The sequence below is a fragment of the Zosterops lateralis genome (genome assembly GCF_965231275.1).
Source record: "Zosterops lateralis genome assembly, chromosome: 7".
Lineage (NCBI taxonomy): Eukaryota > Metazoa > Chordata > Aves > Passeriformes > Zosteropidae > Zosterops > Zosterops lateralis.
The window spans coordinates 4,747,227-4,760,718 of NC_139767.1; the positions used below are offsets into that span (position 1 = coordinate 4,747,227).

At 39.9% G+C, this 13,492-nt stretch overlaps 1 protein-coding gene across 4 annotated transcripts in view; it reads left to right on the forward strand.

Moving 5' to 3' along the window:
- KANSL1L (KAT8 regulatory NSL complex subunit 1 like) overlaps positions 1–13,492 on the forward strand; it is a 60,635-nt gene that overhangs the window by 30,656 nt on the left and 16,487 nt on the right. For all 4 annotated transcript variants that reach the window (XR_014590572.1, XM_083865384.1, XM_083865385.1 and 1 more), the window contains exons 6-7: positions 2,452–2,653; positions 12,291–12,438. Coding sequence is in view for 3 of the 4 variants with exons in the window: in XM_083865384.1 (XP_083721510.1) it covers positions 2,452–2,653; positions 12,291–12,438 (350 nt within the window). In the remaining variant the exon portion in view is untranslated. The remainder of the gene's footprint in view (positions 1–2,451; positions 2,654–12,290; positions 12,439–13,492) is intronic.

Sequence of the window (13,492 nt, forward strand, 5' to 3'; positions counted from 1 at the left end):
CCTTTCCTTTTTCTAGAGTTCATTCTGACTGTATTCAGTATTTCAGAAAGCAGAAATCAAAATCAAATGAAAAATAAGGAGGTTTTTTATTTTTGAGATGGGGGAAAAACAGATGATAGCAATTTTCACTTAAATAAGTTGTTAAAATTAGTTGTAGGCCATTGATGTGAATGACACAATATTCCATTTTTAAAGTAGGTTTAAGCATGAGATGCTTTGGGGTTGGTAACTGGGGTTGCAGTACAGTTGGTACATGGGCTGTTCACAGGGGAAGTGGAGGTGCATGGACAGTTCCTGGCTGACTGAATATGGGCAACTTGAATTGCCATTTGTCAAGGCCTAATTGCATTAGTGCCTTCTGGGGTTTTTTGTGTGGCTTTTCCTTGCTCAGTTGAATCTGGGTGCCAAGATTAGCCCAAAGCATTGCATGAAGGTAGATGCTCATAGAAGCAGTTCCTGGAGCTAGTGATACCCACTTTCTTAATGAAGGAAGGAAAAATTTAATACTTCAGGACAAATAGTGCCTGTCTGATGGCTCGCTGTGCAGGCCTGCATCTGGAAGTAAAGTCAGGAGCAAGAAAGGCAAACCTATGAGCTTTGAAAAGAGCATTCTAGCCAGTTTATGACTTTCACATCTGGCCGTGGTTCATTTTACTCTACTGTAGAATCGCATTTTTGAAAACCACACAGACTAAGATCAAACTAAATGGTAACTCCAAGCTTGATTGGGAAACCTTTTACACAAGTGGCAGGAAAACCCCACTGCCATGTACTTGAGCTCCAGGCCACAAAGATGAGATCTTCATCTGAAACTGGAGCAGTGCATTGCTGCAAGGCACAGGAGGGTAAATAGAGCAGATGTCAGAGACTGCAGAGAAATTACCAAGGGCCTCAGCAGACCACCAGAACAAAGGCAGGAATCACACAAGTTGAAGAGCCAGGCTGAGGAGCTTTTTGTTCTTGTTTATCTGTTCAAGTTGTCCCTCTTAAGAGAGAGGCATGTGGAAATCCACAAGTTGAGCTTGGGACCATCTGACTTAGAAAATGTTTTTGAGAATTCGGAGAGAGTACTTTAAGAAATCTTTTCCATGGACTGTAAACCTTGTATTTCTTTCTCAAGCATTAAAAATGCAGTGTTAACATTAAGAATGTCATGCCTCAGTATTTTGGGCTTTTTCTTGGCACTTCCTGATATGTTCCTTTAAATACTTTGTACAATCCCTCTGTTAATTAGCGTGTTGTTTTCATGTGTCTGTGTTGCTTATTGGATTATATTGATGTGTAAAGCCTTGTTACCACTCCAAAACAGCATGGGATGGTGTTTAATCACACTTCCATAACAAACCCTTTCATTTAATAAAAGAAGAATACCACCTGTCAAAAAAGATTTATAAGTGGCCTTGTAATAAATTCATTTTCATGTTCTATTGTGTCACAGCTTTACTAATAAAACTGTGGGTTGTCATAAGATAAAATATTAATTTGTGCAGATAGATGACCTGCTATGAACCAAGGCCAGAATACCTTGTGTAGTTGCACTGCTCAGACAGTTCAGAGATGTGATCAAGGTCTTCAGTATTGTAAAAATAAAAGCACACTTGAGTGTTTTTTTCAGCAAGCCTTCAGCTTTGCAGGCAGATATTGCTGCAGGAATGAAATAAAATTAGGAATACCTGTAACAGGAAAGTTCATTCTTCCCATTGAGTCATTCCCACCACCCAACTGGGAGAGTGTTTTAAATTCTTACCTTGCGATGATGCCTGTTCTGGTCACCAGGCAGGGTGTAGGTTGGTTGGGAATGGTGTGAGGTTGTTCTACAAGTGCACGCAAGGGCTTCTACTGCTTTCAGCCTCATTTTCGCACTTGATTCTGACACTCTACACTTGAAGCTGTAGAGAGTTTGATACAATTTTGATACAAATGATTCACAATGAGTTGCAACCCTGTGTTTGAATGAGCACTGCTGTGTAAAGGTTTACTTCAGTTTCAGTTCTTGAGCAAAACCAGAAAATATTGGAAGTATTAGGACAGAACTCTAGGTCTCCTTTAGGTTAGCATGACTGCTGTCTTGAATGGAACATCAGTATGAAAGGAAATACTAATTGTAACTTGAAACTCATACCTGTTAAAAATATTAGAGTTCTTGAGTTTGTGAAAAACAAAACTCGGTATATGCTTGAGGGCTTAACTGCATTTTGACATTTGTTTCCATGAGCAGAAATGTGAAGAAGAATGATAAACTCCCTGTCCTGTCCTGACATGGAAGTAATTAACTAGCAAACAAAGCACATAAACAATTGTCTGAAACAGCATGCTAAAACCTTGTGGTGTTTATAAAATTCTCTGAGAATTAGATAGCTGATGCTAATCAGTGTGTGAAATCTTGGCCTGTGCATGTGGAGCATATCTGACATTTTGTATTTCCTTTCCTCATTATTCATGCAACTGCAGAGCTTCAGACAATAGAGAGGTATCCTCTTCAGGCAGCTGGCTGCTTGACCATCAGCACATCAAGAAAAGAAGGAGAGACAGGACAAGGCTCAGATCTGTCTCTGTGAATAACGTGAGCACATCTGCCCGAACAAGGCCACTTCATAGCTTCCAGAAGAGGAAACTCTACAGAATGCACAGTGCCTGTCACTGGAATCAGCAGGTAGGCCTTGCCTCTTTTGTTTGGGAGAGAAAACTAAAGAGTCCATGGGCCAGCATGTGTCTTGTCTGGTGTGCCAGAGGATCGTGCACATTGTGTGCACTGTCTGTGGTTCAGGGGCCACAGAGTGTGTGCAGTGCAGTGCTGGATGTGTCTGCAGGAGCTCTGAGTTAATGACTTGAACAGAAAAATTAAAGATAGCTCAGAATCCTGCTTATCCAATCAGTTTGTTCTGTGGCTGTCTTTAAAGCCCTTGTACAATCTAAGAGACAACTTGAGAGTTCTTTGGGAGGCCTGACTGCTGAGGAGGCAGGATACAGTGTAAAGCATCTGCCTGCTTATTTTCAGAATATTTGTTTTAACTACAGGAAAGTTTACACAGCTGGTGGCACATTATTTTCTAGAAAATTGAATTGTGATATCTTAATCTTGTTTCCATTTTTGCTGTTTCTGATTAGTTACATTGCCTTTTTCATGACACTTAAAGAATGCTTTAAAACTCTCAGAGCTTTCTGCGTTACATAGGAATTAATATTTTAAAATGGAAAAAAACACATTGTCTTGTTCAGGGCAAGGCTATCTGCTCACATCTGATATTAATAGCATATTGCTGGTAAGAATATATAATGAGTTTAGCTCTGGTGCTTAAAGAAACAGTCTAATTTGGGAGCAGAGACAGTCTGAACTCATTTTTCAGAGCAGTGCTAATCCCAAGAGGTTTTAATTTCTTGGTTTTACTTTACCTTTTTAAAAGTAAGTGTACTATTGAGGGAAATCTCCGTGTCTCCTCAGCTAACTGTCTTAGGGATTTACTAAGTGTGTCAGTGGTCTGGGGAGCAATTTCCCAAGCAAGGATGTTCTGTGCTGATTCAGCATTCTCTGCAAAATGGCAGAAGCGTCCTAGTTTTATTTTAGCAAGATACTTTATTGAAAAACTGTCCAGTTTCTTATTCATTTGAGTTCCAGCTTCCTGGCAGTGGGGTTTGAAGACGTGGCAGCCTACCCACCTGCATGGTTTGGGCCAGAGGGGCTGGGGGTGGTCAGTGAGTCTGGGAGCTCTGCCTTCTCCCAGGTACTGAATATGCCTTTTCATCTTCCTTGCATTGACCAAGGAGACTGTTGTGGACTTGGACTTACTGTTTCCCATTCAATCCTGCCACAGAGGCTGGAGCCTCATGCTGTGGCTGATGCCTCCAACTGCTTCTTGCAGCTGTGATGAGAGCTGCTTAGCAAGAGACTGGAGGACTTTCCCTTCCTTCTTCTTAAACATGAAGAGTTTTCACTGCAGAAGCAGTTTCTAAATACCAGGCCTTTCTGGAAGCCTTTGTCTTGCAGGTTTAAGTATTTCGTATTTCTACAAGCCCTGCCTATCTCTCTGTGTTCTAAGAAGTGGGCCAGAGTTAGTGAAGTTCTGACATCAGTGAAGGCTTGTGATCAGAAACTCCATGTCTGTAGCCTGACAGCAGGAGTTCAAGGCAGAGTTTACATTTTTATCTTCAGCCAGATACAGAGCTTAGCTGCTTTGCATGCTTAATAGTTTACCTTGACTTGTAGGCTGCAAAGAAAGATTTATAATTCACCTTTAGTCTTGCAGCAGATGTGGAATTAACAAATTCCAGCTTGCCAAAATCAGAGGAGAAAACTGAATCTTCTGAGTGTTGCAGCTCCTGTGGTTCCTGGTTTGAAGAGCCAGTGAGCAGTGTCTGGCAGTGCTGAGGGAAGATGCTGCTCTGCAGAGTAATTTGAGCAAGATGGTGACTAAAGAATTATGACTAGAGAATCAGAGCAAAATGCAGACCTCTATGTGTGGGACCTTAAAAATTGCTGGAATAGCTTTGAGGAATCTGCAATTGGGTTTTCATTGCAATGACAGGTTATATCCCTTGTGCATCTGAATGGTGTTCAGAGTGTCACCCCCCATATCTCTTCAGATTCATTTGGAAGCTCATTCTCCCCCTTCACCCCCCTAACATCCATGTTAGGAAAAGTAAAATATGAAACTGTGAATTGCTATGCCATCTGTCAGTTCATAAGGTCACTGGGAAGACAGCCACATTTTTTCTCTTATCTGCTGCCATGCCACATACATTTACAATGAGTGTGTATGACCCAGAAGCCTCCCACTGCCTGTGGAGAGATGCCCTATATTGTCCTCTGCTGGTTCTTTTCTGAAGAGGGCTACACCTTCCCCTGCTGTGCTAGTTAAATAATGCTTACACAGGGTAGTGCCAAAAAGAAAACACAGAAGTCTATGAAACTCTAGAAGGCCTTCCAGACTGACAAGATAGAGTGCAGATAAAACAGGATGCAGGGTGTTTGGTGTGTCTGTCACTGTCCAATATCCTCAGGAACTTGAAACATCCTTTGGGGCCAAATCCGCTTGTCCCCTAATTCAGGATGACAGACTACCACAAGATGATCCTTGAGTCATCATTTGGCCCTGGAATCTGTTTTGTATCTTTCTTCTTTATCTAAATAGCTTTGTAAGAGCTTAGGTCATTTCTTGATTGTGAGTCATGCACAACAAACCCTGGGATTGCAGTCTGTGCTTCAGTCCAGAGGACATGATTGCAGTGGTGCATTTCTTCAGCATGATGTTTGAATGAATGAATGATAAAACTTTCAGGCAGGACAGCACAAAGGAGTAAGCTGCAGGTGTGTTCTAATAGGAGGAGAAAATGTTTGCAAGGTGGGAGTTGGAAGTTTGAGAGTGCTGTATTCAAAATGTTGGATCTGTCCCTCGTTTGTGTTGTTACAGCTGGCAAGCCAAGACCTCTGGGTCATTGTCTCCTCCTACAAAATGTGTGTCATGTAGTTTTAATGCTAAAAATGAAAGCCAAAAGTATCTAAACAGTAAAACCCAAAAGTCTGTAAGCAGCTGATGGGTGTCAGGACTGTAAGACACAAACACCTATGGAATCATTTCTCAGTGGTTGTTGCATTTATAACTGCCTTCCTCCTTCACCCCAGATTCTCCAGTCTAATGCCTCGTGCTTCTGCAAATGCTTTTCCTGCAGTGAGGAACATTGTAGCTCTGTCTCCTGCTATTTTTTTATCTGCACTTGAAGGAACTAAATTATCTGTGACATACTAAAATTTTTAAAAGTAGACAAGTATTGTACTAATCAGAAACTCTCAGAGAGGTTTGCTTAGCTGACATGCCCTGATGTTTTCTTTTTTGCTATTTTATCTGTGTGACTTGCTGCAGGATTTTTTTTTAATAACAAGGATTTTGTTTTGCCAGTATATTCTGTTAGTTTTTCATTTAATATCCTAACAAAGGATATTAGTTCCATTTTTTTCAAGGCATGTTTTGCCAAGAGATGCCATTGAGGCTATGTAGACTTTTAATCTATAAAAACTTTATACAGCTCTAAGTAAAGGTAAGAGCCAATAGAGCAGTGAGATTGGAGTACTGTCAATTTTGCTTTGTCAGTTTATTTGCAGAGTTGTAGAGCATGGTGAGGTTTTTTAATCTGAAAATTCTCATTGAAATTGTTTCCCACCTGCTGGAGAAAGAATTGGTTGTGGGGACTGAAGCATCCGTGGAGAAAACAGAATTCAAATTTGCAAAGGTGCCAGCACCCTGAAAGTTGGGATTTGAGGTGCAAAAGCTTGCATTTTGGATACCACAAGCAAACAGTTGGTATAATGTTGCCAACTCTTGCAGTTGCATATTGCCACATTTTCTTCTCTGCAGTCTCAGCTGGCAGCTAAGTAAAAGCAGAAGAATATCTGCTTTCATTTAGGGGTTTGGAAAAAAAAAAGGAAAAAAAAAAAAAAGTGAGTGCTTGTCCAGAAGACTCCAAAGTAGACAGGAGAAAAGGATTTAAATTCTAGCATATGATTTTCTTATTTTGATTTAAATCTCATGCTGGTTTTGTGATTTTTATGTTCAGGAGCATTCCCAATCCATGTCTGCTGCCAGTAGTATTTTTTGTCAATGCCACTTGATAAATACATAGGGGGGCTTTCCCCAAGTCTTGTTAATTTGCAGGTTTTTGGAAAGAGCATGTATATTTTTTTATTTATATCGATATGCACACACATATAATTTGTACTATATCCAGCATGCAGAGCCTTTATGTTACTTGCCAAATGTCTGCTGTTTGCCTAGGGGTCTGTACCTGGGATGAAAGAAGTTGCATTGAGTGGAGTCTACTGGTTGTCACCCTCTTCCTTGGTGTCTCTAGATACTGGCTCCACCATCTGCTGCAGCATAGTTTCCTGGCATTGCTGACTTCTGAAAAAGTGTTGTTTTCTTGCCAAGTCTCCTGCAAACTGGTTCAGTGCAAGTGATATGGTGCCTCTGTGGATATGTCAGTCTTGTGGTCTGGGAAGGAGAATCCCTTGGTTACCAAGTTTGTAAGTGAAAATTATAGTTGATGAAATTGCAACTTTAACCCTGGAAGTTAAAAACAGGTCTTCTGTTAGTTAAAAATCAATGCAACCTGAGTGCCAAAAGAAGCTCTTCTATGCATTCAGCTCTTCTGAATGTGTGACAAGATTTCTGTCTCTGGGGGAGGGAGGGCATGAAGGCAGACAGGAAGGGGATGGACGCCTCTATCTTTGCAAGTCTGTGATACTGCCTGCCAGTAGAACTAGATCCATCCTCTGAGGTTTGTGGCAAGCCAGAAAGCCTGTGAATTCTCTTTTTTTTTTTTTTTTTTTTTTTCCTCAGAATAAAAAAACCTTCATGCATTCTACAGTCTTGCACCTTTAGCACAGTGGCATTTCTGTAGTGTTTTACTGATCACATCTACTCTTAATTCCTGCATGGTGTTTTTGAGAAGATATCCCTGTGGATTAACATATCTTTCTTTCTTTTAGTTTAACTGGTCAAAAAGCAGTTAAAGAGCACTAACCTTGGTTTTTCAATTGACTTTCTAGTTGAACAAAACATCTTTGTTTCAGGATGTAGAAGACAGCATGCACTTCTACAGGGCAGGTGAAAGTTCCTTTGGCTTATTGCAGGATTAAAGAAACTTAACTCCATGTATGCTTAGGAGAGGTGGGTGTTTTCTGAGAACAGTAGAAGGTATCACTCCTTGTAGGATATTGACCAAAACCACTGAATTTGTGACAAGTTGGATGCTGAGTAAGTTTTCATTAGTGTTTTATGAAACTCCCCGTTCTCTTCTTGGAAAAAATTGGTCTTTGCCATAGGATCTGCCACTTTATTGCCAGCTTTAGAGGGCCCAAGGCAGATGAATTTAATTTGTTTAAATCCTGAGGCAGTTTGCATCCCTGTACCTGCATGGGAAAAGTCTGTCAATTTGACTTCTGTAGAAACTTCATCTGGAAGGGAGGGTCTGACATGGCAGGGTGTGTGTGTGTCAGCACCATCTCTTGTGCATCTTCCCACACAGGGATGTCTTTGCCCACCCTCTCTCCTGTTAATAAGAAACAAGGTCCTGGTGCTTTCAGATGAACCTTTCACTGTCTGTGTATTGTGTGCTGCCCAAAAGCACTGAAGAGCTGCACGTTTACTTTGTGCAACAGAAGGTTTCATGGAACTGTGTGTTCTGCCAAAGGGACACAGCTCTGCTCAGAGCAGCTCTTGAGTGCAGAAGAGGGAGACCGTGGAGGAGTGGGCTCTCATTAAGGCAGATGCTAAAGCACTGAGACAAGCAGGCCACTCTCTTAGTTTGATCTGTACACAGCAAAGGATTAAGAGCTGGTGTGTTTGGTATTCAAAAGGTTGGTGTGTTTGGTGTCAGCCACCCACACAGAGGTTCTTTTGAGTCCCAGAATTAAATCTCTGCAGTTTAGTTGGCTACTCATTTACCAAAGAACAATTTTTAATGTTGAGGGCTGTAGCTTTTCTTTGAAAACTGAGAGGGTAGAGAGAATAAATGCATTTTTCCTTGCCTTTCTGGGTTTAATAAGAGTAATCAGGAGCAGATATGACAGGTATTCAGCAGAGTGTATTTGAATTAATTTAATTAACTTACTGGGTTCAGACACAGTGGCATAATTGAACTGTGGCTCTCTGTACTATTACACTTGGGCATGTTTCCAAAAATGGCAGGAGTTTTAGTGATCAGTAGCTGAAACCACAAAATGAACATTCACTTCACAATTTTTTAACTGGGAGCACGAAACATTTTTCCTTTCAGTTATGGCATTCTTCATAGACTGACACTTTTCTCTGCAGAAGAATGGGATGGCCAGTAGAGTTCAGCCTTCTGACCCTTCAAGAACAGAGGCATGAGCCAGTTGTACTTTGTCTAATACATCAGTCTGTCACAAGCAAGCACAATAATTGTTTTGAATATCAACATTAATTGCTTTCTATGTTTTCTGTAACCCAGTGAAACTGTACTAAGGGGGAAAAAATCCAAGTTCAAAATTCATAATACTCTGGAAAATTAGTCTGTTGGTAGACATCATTTCATTTCGTAAGTTTCATAAGTTTAAACCAGAGCTGCTATTTTAGTTGAATATTTAAAGCTTGCACACTCCTCACTTCCTCTTAAATACAGTGACTTCTCTCTGATACAATGAATTTTTTGTAATATTGTCCTTCATATCTGCTTGAGCTCAGGAAGCATGAGGTTTTGTATTTCAGTAATGAAGCAAAATGTTTCAGGAGATGTATAAGGTGTAGTATAGCAAGGGGAAGGGGGAAGATTGATAAGTTCTGTAATCTCTCTTGCTTTCTGAAGGGTTGGTAGTGTGGTCAGGTCTGCTGTAGGGGTCTGTGTGCAATGATGTTCCTGTGTCACTGCTGTGGCTGAATGGATATTATATGTCACCTTGTTTTCAGCTGGGGTTTGATGGATGTTTTTGTTGCTGTGTTAAACTTTCAATAATTGACTGCTGTAAAAGGCAGTTGTTTTGTAGCCTGTATTCTATTTGGAATTGGAAGCAAGGAGAGCTTAATTTTCCAACAGTTCTTCCATTTTATTTCAATAAAAGTTGGATCACTTTCTTTGAGTAAAATGCTTAAATTCCGGTGCTAAGGGCTTCTGAAGATTTTTATCTAGAGTTGATTAAGTCAACATTTCTGAGAAACATCATGATTTCACTAATTCAGCATTTTCCAGTGGAAGACTACTCCATCAGAAATTTAAACCAGATCTGGTAGCTGGGAACACAGACACTGACAAATTTCTTGGCTTTTTTCCCCTAGTAGCTTCACAGGCATTTAAATAAAATTATTCTTCCTTCTATGAAGTCTGTATTTTCTTCTGGATTACAAACTGGCTTAATGAAAACGTTCATTACTGAGGTGTTGATGCCAGAGCATGCAAGACACAAATTCAGGCATAAGGTTTTGTAATTCCCACCACAGTCAAGTTGAAGAAAAGAATTTTTCCATTTACTGATATTGGCAAATGGATTTTAATATAATTTCAAAATGGATTTTGACTGTGAGGTTGTTTGACCATGTATGCATGTTTTTGAGCTGGCTCAGCTTTAATAATCTGGTTGTGTTTGGGGCTAAAGTAAATTAAAGCAAGAAAAAGTGAGTAAGGGCTAAAACACTGGATGTCAGAATGTCTTGGTCTTATCTATATACTTTCTAGGTAATTTTACTGATTAGTTTTTGGGAATTTCTTTTTAAAGGATGAGTGAGATACTTATCTACTGTAACGTGGATTCACTTCTATTAAAGAAAAAAAAAAAAAGAAAAAAAGACAGGCAGAAGTGGTGCCATTGCAGCTTAAAGAGTAGAGATTGTGTAAGTTACTTCATTTCTAATACCCAAATATCAAGATGAAATATGCTTTTGTGCATTGTTGAAAAGCAAACCCTTAGTGCATTGAGGTAGAGCAACTACCTAAAAAGCTCTTTAAGCTTTAGTGTAATGATCCATATAATGGGAAACATTAAGTTTGCTTTAGCATTTATCCCTCTAGTGTTTTCAAACACAGGACCCAGTTCTGCCAACACTTTATGGATGTTTAAAGTTTAACAGATGAGGAGTCCCATATGCCTGTCACAGGAAAATAACAGAACATTGATTTGAAGGAGTCCTGGGCTAGGAAAGAATTCTTTCCCAGTTCAGTTGAAAGCACTTGTGCACACACCTGTGTATGCAGATCAAGGTGGATTTGGGACTGTTAATGTTTTCCCGGGAGAGAAAAAAGTGTTAAATACAAGAACCTCCCCTCACCATCACTGTGTTCTCTTCTTCAGCATCATAACATGCTTACTTGATTTTAATAGTTTCTGAGATACAGTTCCAGCATAGAGAACTCAGTAACTGAGAAGAAAGGAAGAGATAGAAAGGAGAACTTCTTAGTGTAATATTTTCTGAGATAATGTGGGTTGTGAATATTGATGCCATGTGGCAGAAGGACTACTTTCACTAAGTAGAGGGAATTTTATGTGCTGGATATAATTGCTGCATCACTAATTCATGAATGGCAGTGCTAAAGTGCAGCCTGGAGTATTTCAGGCAGGAGAAAGAGTTTTCTTAGATTCAGAAAGCAAAAGTACAGAAAATAGAAGTCATGTTCTTTGATAGTCTCACCTTTGGTGCTACACATTTCCATAAAAAGTAGTAAGAAAGTGTCATAGTCATTCTTACAGTTTTTTACACTGTAACCGTTTCCCTGAGGTTGGTAAATGTGATTGTTGGCAGTGATAGGCTTGAGACCCCTAAATACTCCAGTGTCCCTTTCTTTCCCTTGCCATTTGCAGGATCTGCAGCATTTGGTAAAATATCAGAAACCCATAGGAGCCTTTGAAAATGTCTGTGTCTTTGAGGTTACTACCCAAAGTATCCAGTAAGAAAGTAACTTATGCCACATTATTTCTCTGAAGTACTTTTTGTAGCGCACGGAAGCACAGACTACTGTTTGCTGCTATCTTGTATCATCACATTTAATTCTTTCCTTCTTTCAGAGCTCAGTCTATGGCCTGCACTCTGCTGCTTATTCTTGCCCATTTTCACCCTGCCTTTTGCCTCAGTCCTGCTACCTCACATCTACCAGTTTTACCTTCCATACTTTAACAAGCTTTGCAGCCAAGCAGCTAAATTAATCTCTCATTGCACCTCTCCTCTTTCTAGTAATTCTTGTCACTACATATTAATCAGTTCTTAATGCATTCTGTGTTTATTGCTGTATGTTTTCTTTCAGTTGCTTATCTCATGTTTAAATTATAACAAGGTAAAGACTTTGCCTTTTTGGTTTGTGTATGTACACAATGTGCTCAAAATGTTAATATAGTTTCTTGCATTAAAATGTGTGAGCTCAAGGTGTCTGGAGATACTGATGCTGAGAATCTTACTGAGGGGATAAATGAATGAGACCTCTCTGTTCAGTCTGGTGTTAGGTTTGTGCATTAATATCATGCCTGTTATCCTGGAATCAAATTTTAAGGGGTGTTTGTCATTGGATAGATCAAAATAATGATTGGAAACAGTTACATTTTATCTGAAAGCTTTGCCAGCTCTTTCCTGGTCCTAACTGAAGGAACAGTTTGTATTCTTTGAATTGTGTACTGTTGTCCGGAGTAAGTGAAGGTAAGTCATATTTAGACTATCTGCAGGTTGTTGGAATATTCTTCCCAGTCACATATTAAAGAGCATCGCTCACTGAGTTGTTGGGCTTTTTTCCACTTCTGGTCTAATTTGAAGGACATGAGTAAAGGAAAAGTTAACCTTTGTTTCTGTATATTCTTGCAGGCTTTTCCATCTAGAGATGCCTCCTTTCCACATAAAACTCAGTTGCCATCCACTTTCAGCAGCAGTGAGTACAGCACAGAATCTAAAATCCTAGATTATGTGCAAGAGCTGGACTCTTCCTTCCATCCTGTCTTATCATTCCCTTCAGGTAAGTAATGCCATGACTCTTAACAGAGTGGTTGTGCTTGTGACAGCTGCAGAGGTTGTGGACTAACTTGTCTTTTCAATGATTTTTAGGACTTAGTTCTCTTAACAGAAAACTTCACACTGTCAAAATACAGTGTCAAAACCCTAAAAGAAAATCTTGACTTGATCCTGACTTCTGAAAAACGAACCTTCTGTGTTTCCCATACTGGCAATGTGCTTACAGCCTTGAAAGACTGGTCATGAGGAAAGGTGTGCTTGGGTGTTTCATGGTGTGTCTAATTGAGTCAGTGTTAGTCCTTTAGAGATGGTGCTTCTGCCAGCACACTACCACACTGTGGTTGTGTTGTTTTCATAAGCAGCTTTCTTTCTGTTCAGGCCATTTGGACTAGGTCTAAAAAGCTTTATTTAGGTTTTCTAATTATTTCTGTGGTAGTCAGCCTTTTTGCTTATCTTCGAAGTTTTATGGTTTCTTGTCATCTGATCTTTTAGTCTTTTTGGACAGTGATCTAGATGATGTTGGCTGTGGCTCAGCCCTGAAATTAGTGCAGGTGCAACTTGACAGTACTTGGAAGTTCAAAATAACAGCCTAAATGCTGTTGTCAACAGAAGAAATTGAATTTTTGTGGGATTTTTTTTTTGTTTTAGGAAAAACCTATTTCCAGGTAATTATTGACTAGTACAAGGAATTATGCTGTTCTGGGGGACTTCTTTGCCATGAAATAATTCTGAAGATGAGGCTGGGACTTCCATGGAGCTGTTTGAATCTTTAATCAAACCCAGTCTTCCCAGAATGACAGTGTAGACACTGCAGCCTTGGATTAGGAAGTCAGGAATTAACCTAAGGCTTGGTTTTGAAGAACTTTTCACTGGCCTGTAGCGAAGACCCAAGTGTGGACATGGAATCCAGAGAAAGCCTCAGCTCTGGCAGTTTGCATCCCATTTATAGGTTAAAGAGGAGATAATTGTAGGAGCAAATAGAAGAAATTTGCTCCCTCACTCCAAGAGTGCAACAGCAAACATTCCAGTCAGCAGAACTCTGTTGTGGACAGAAAAAC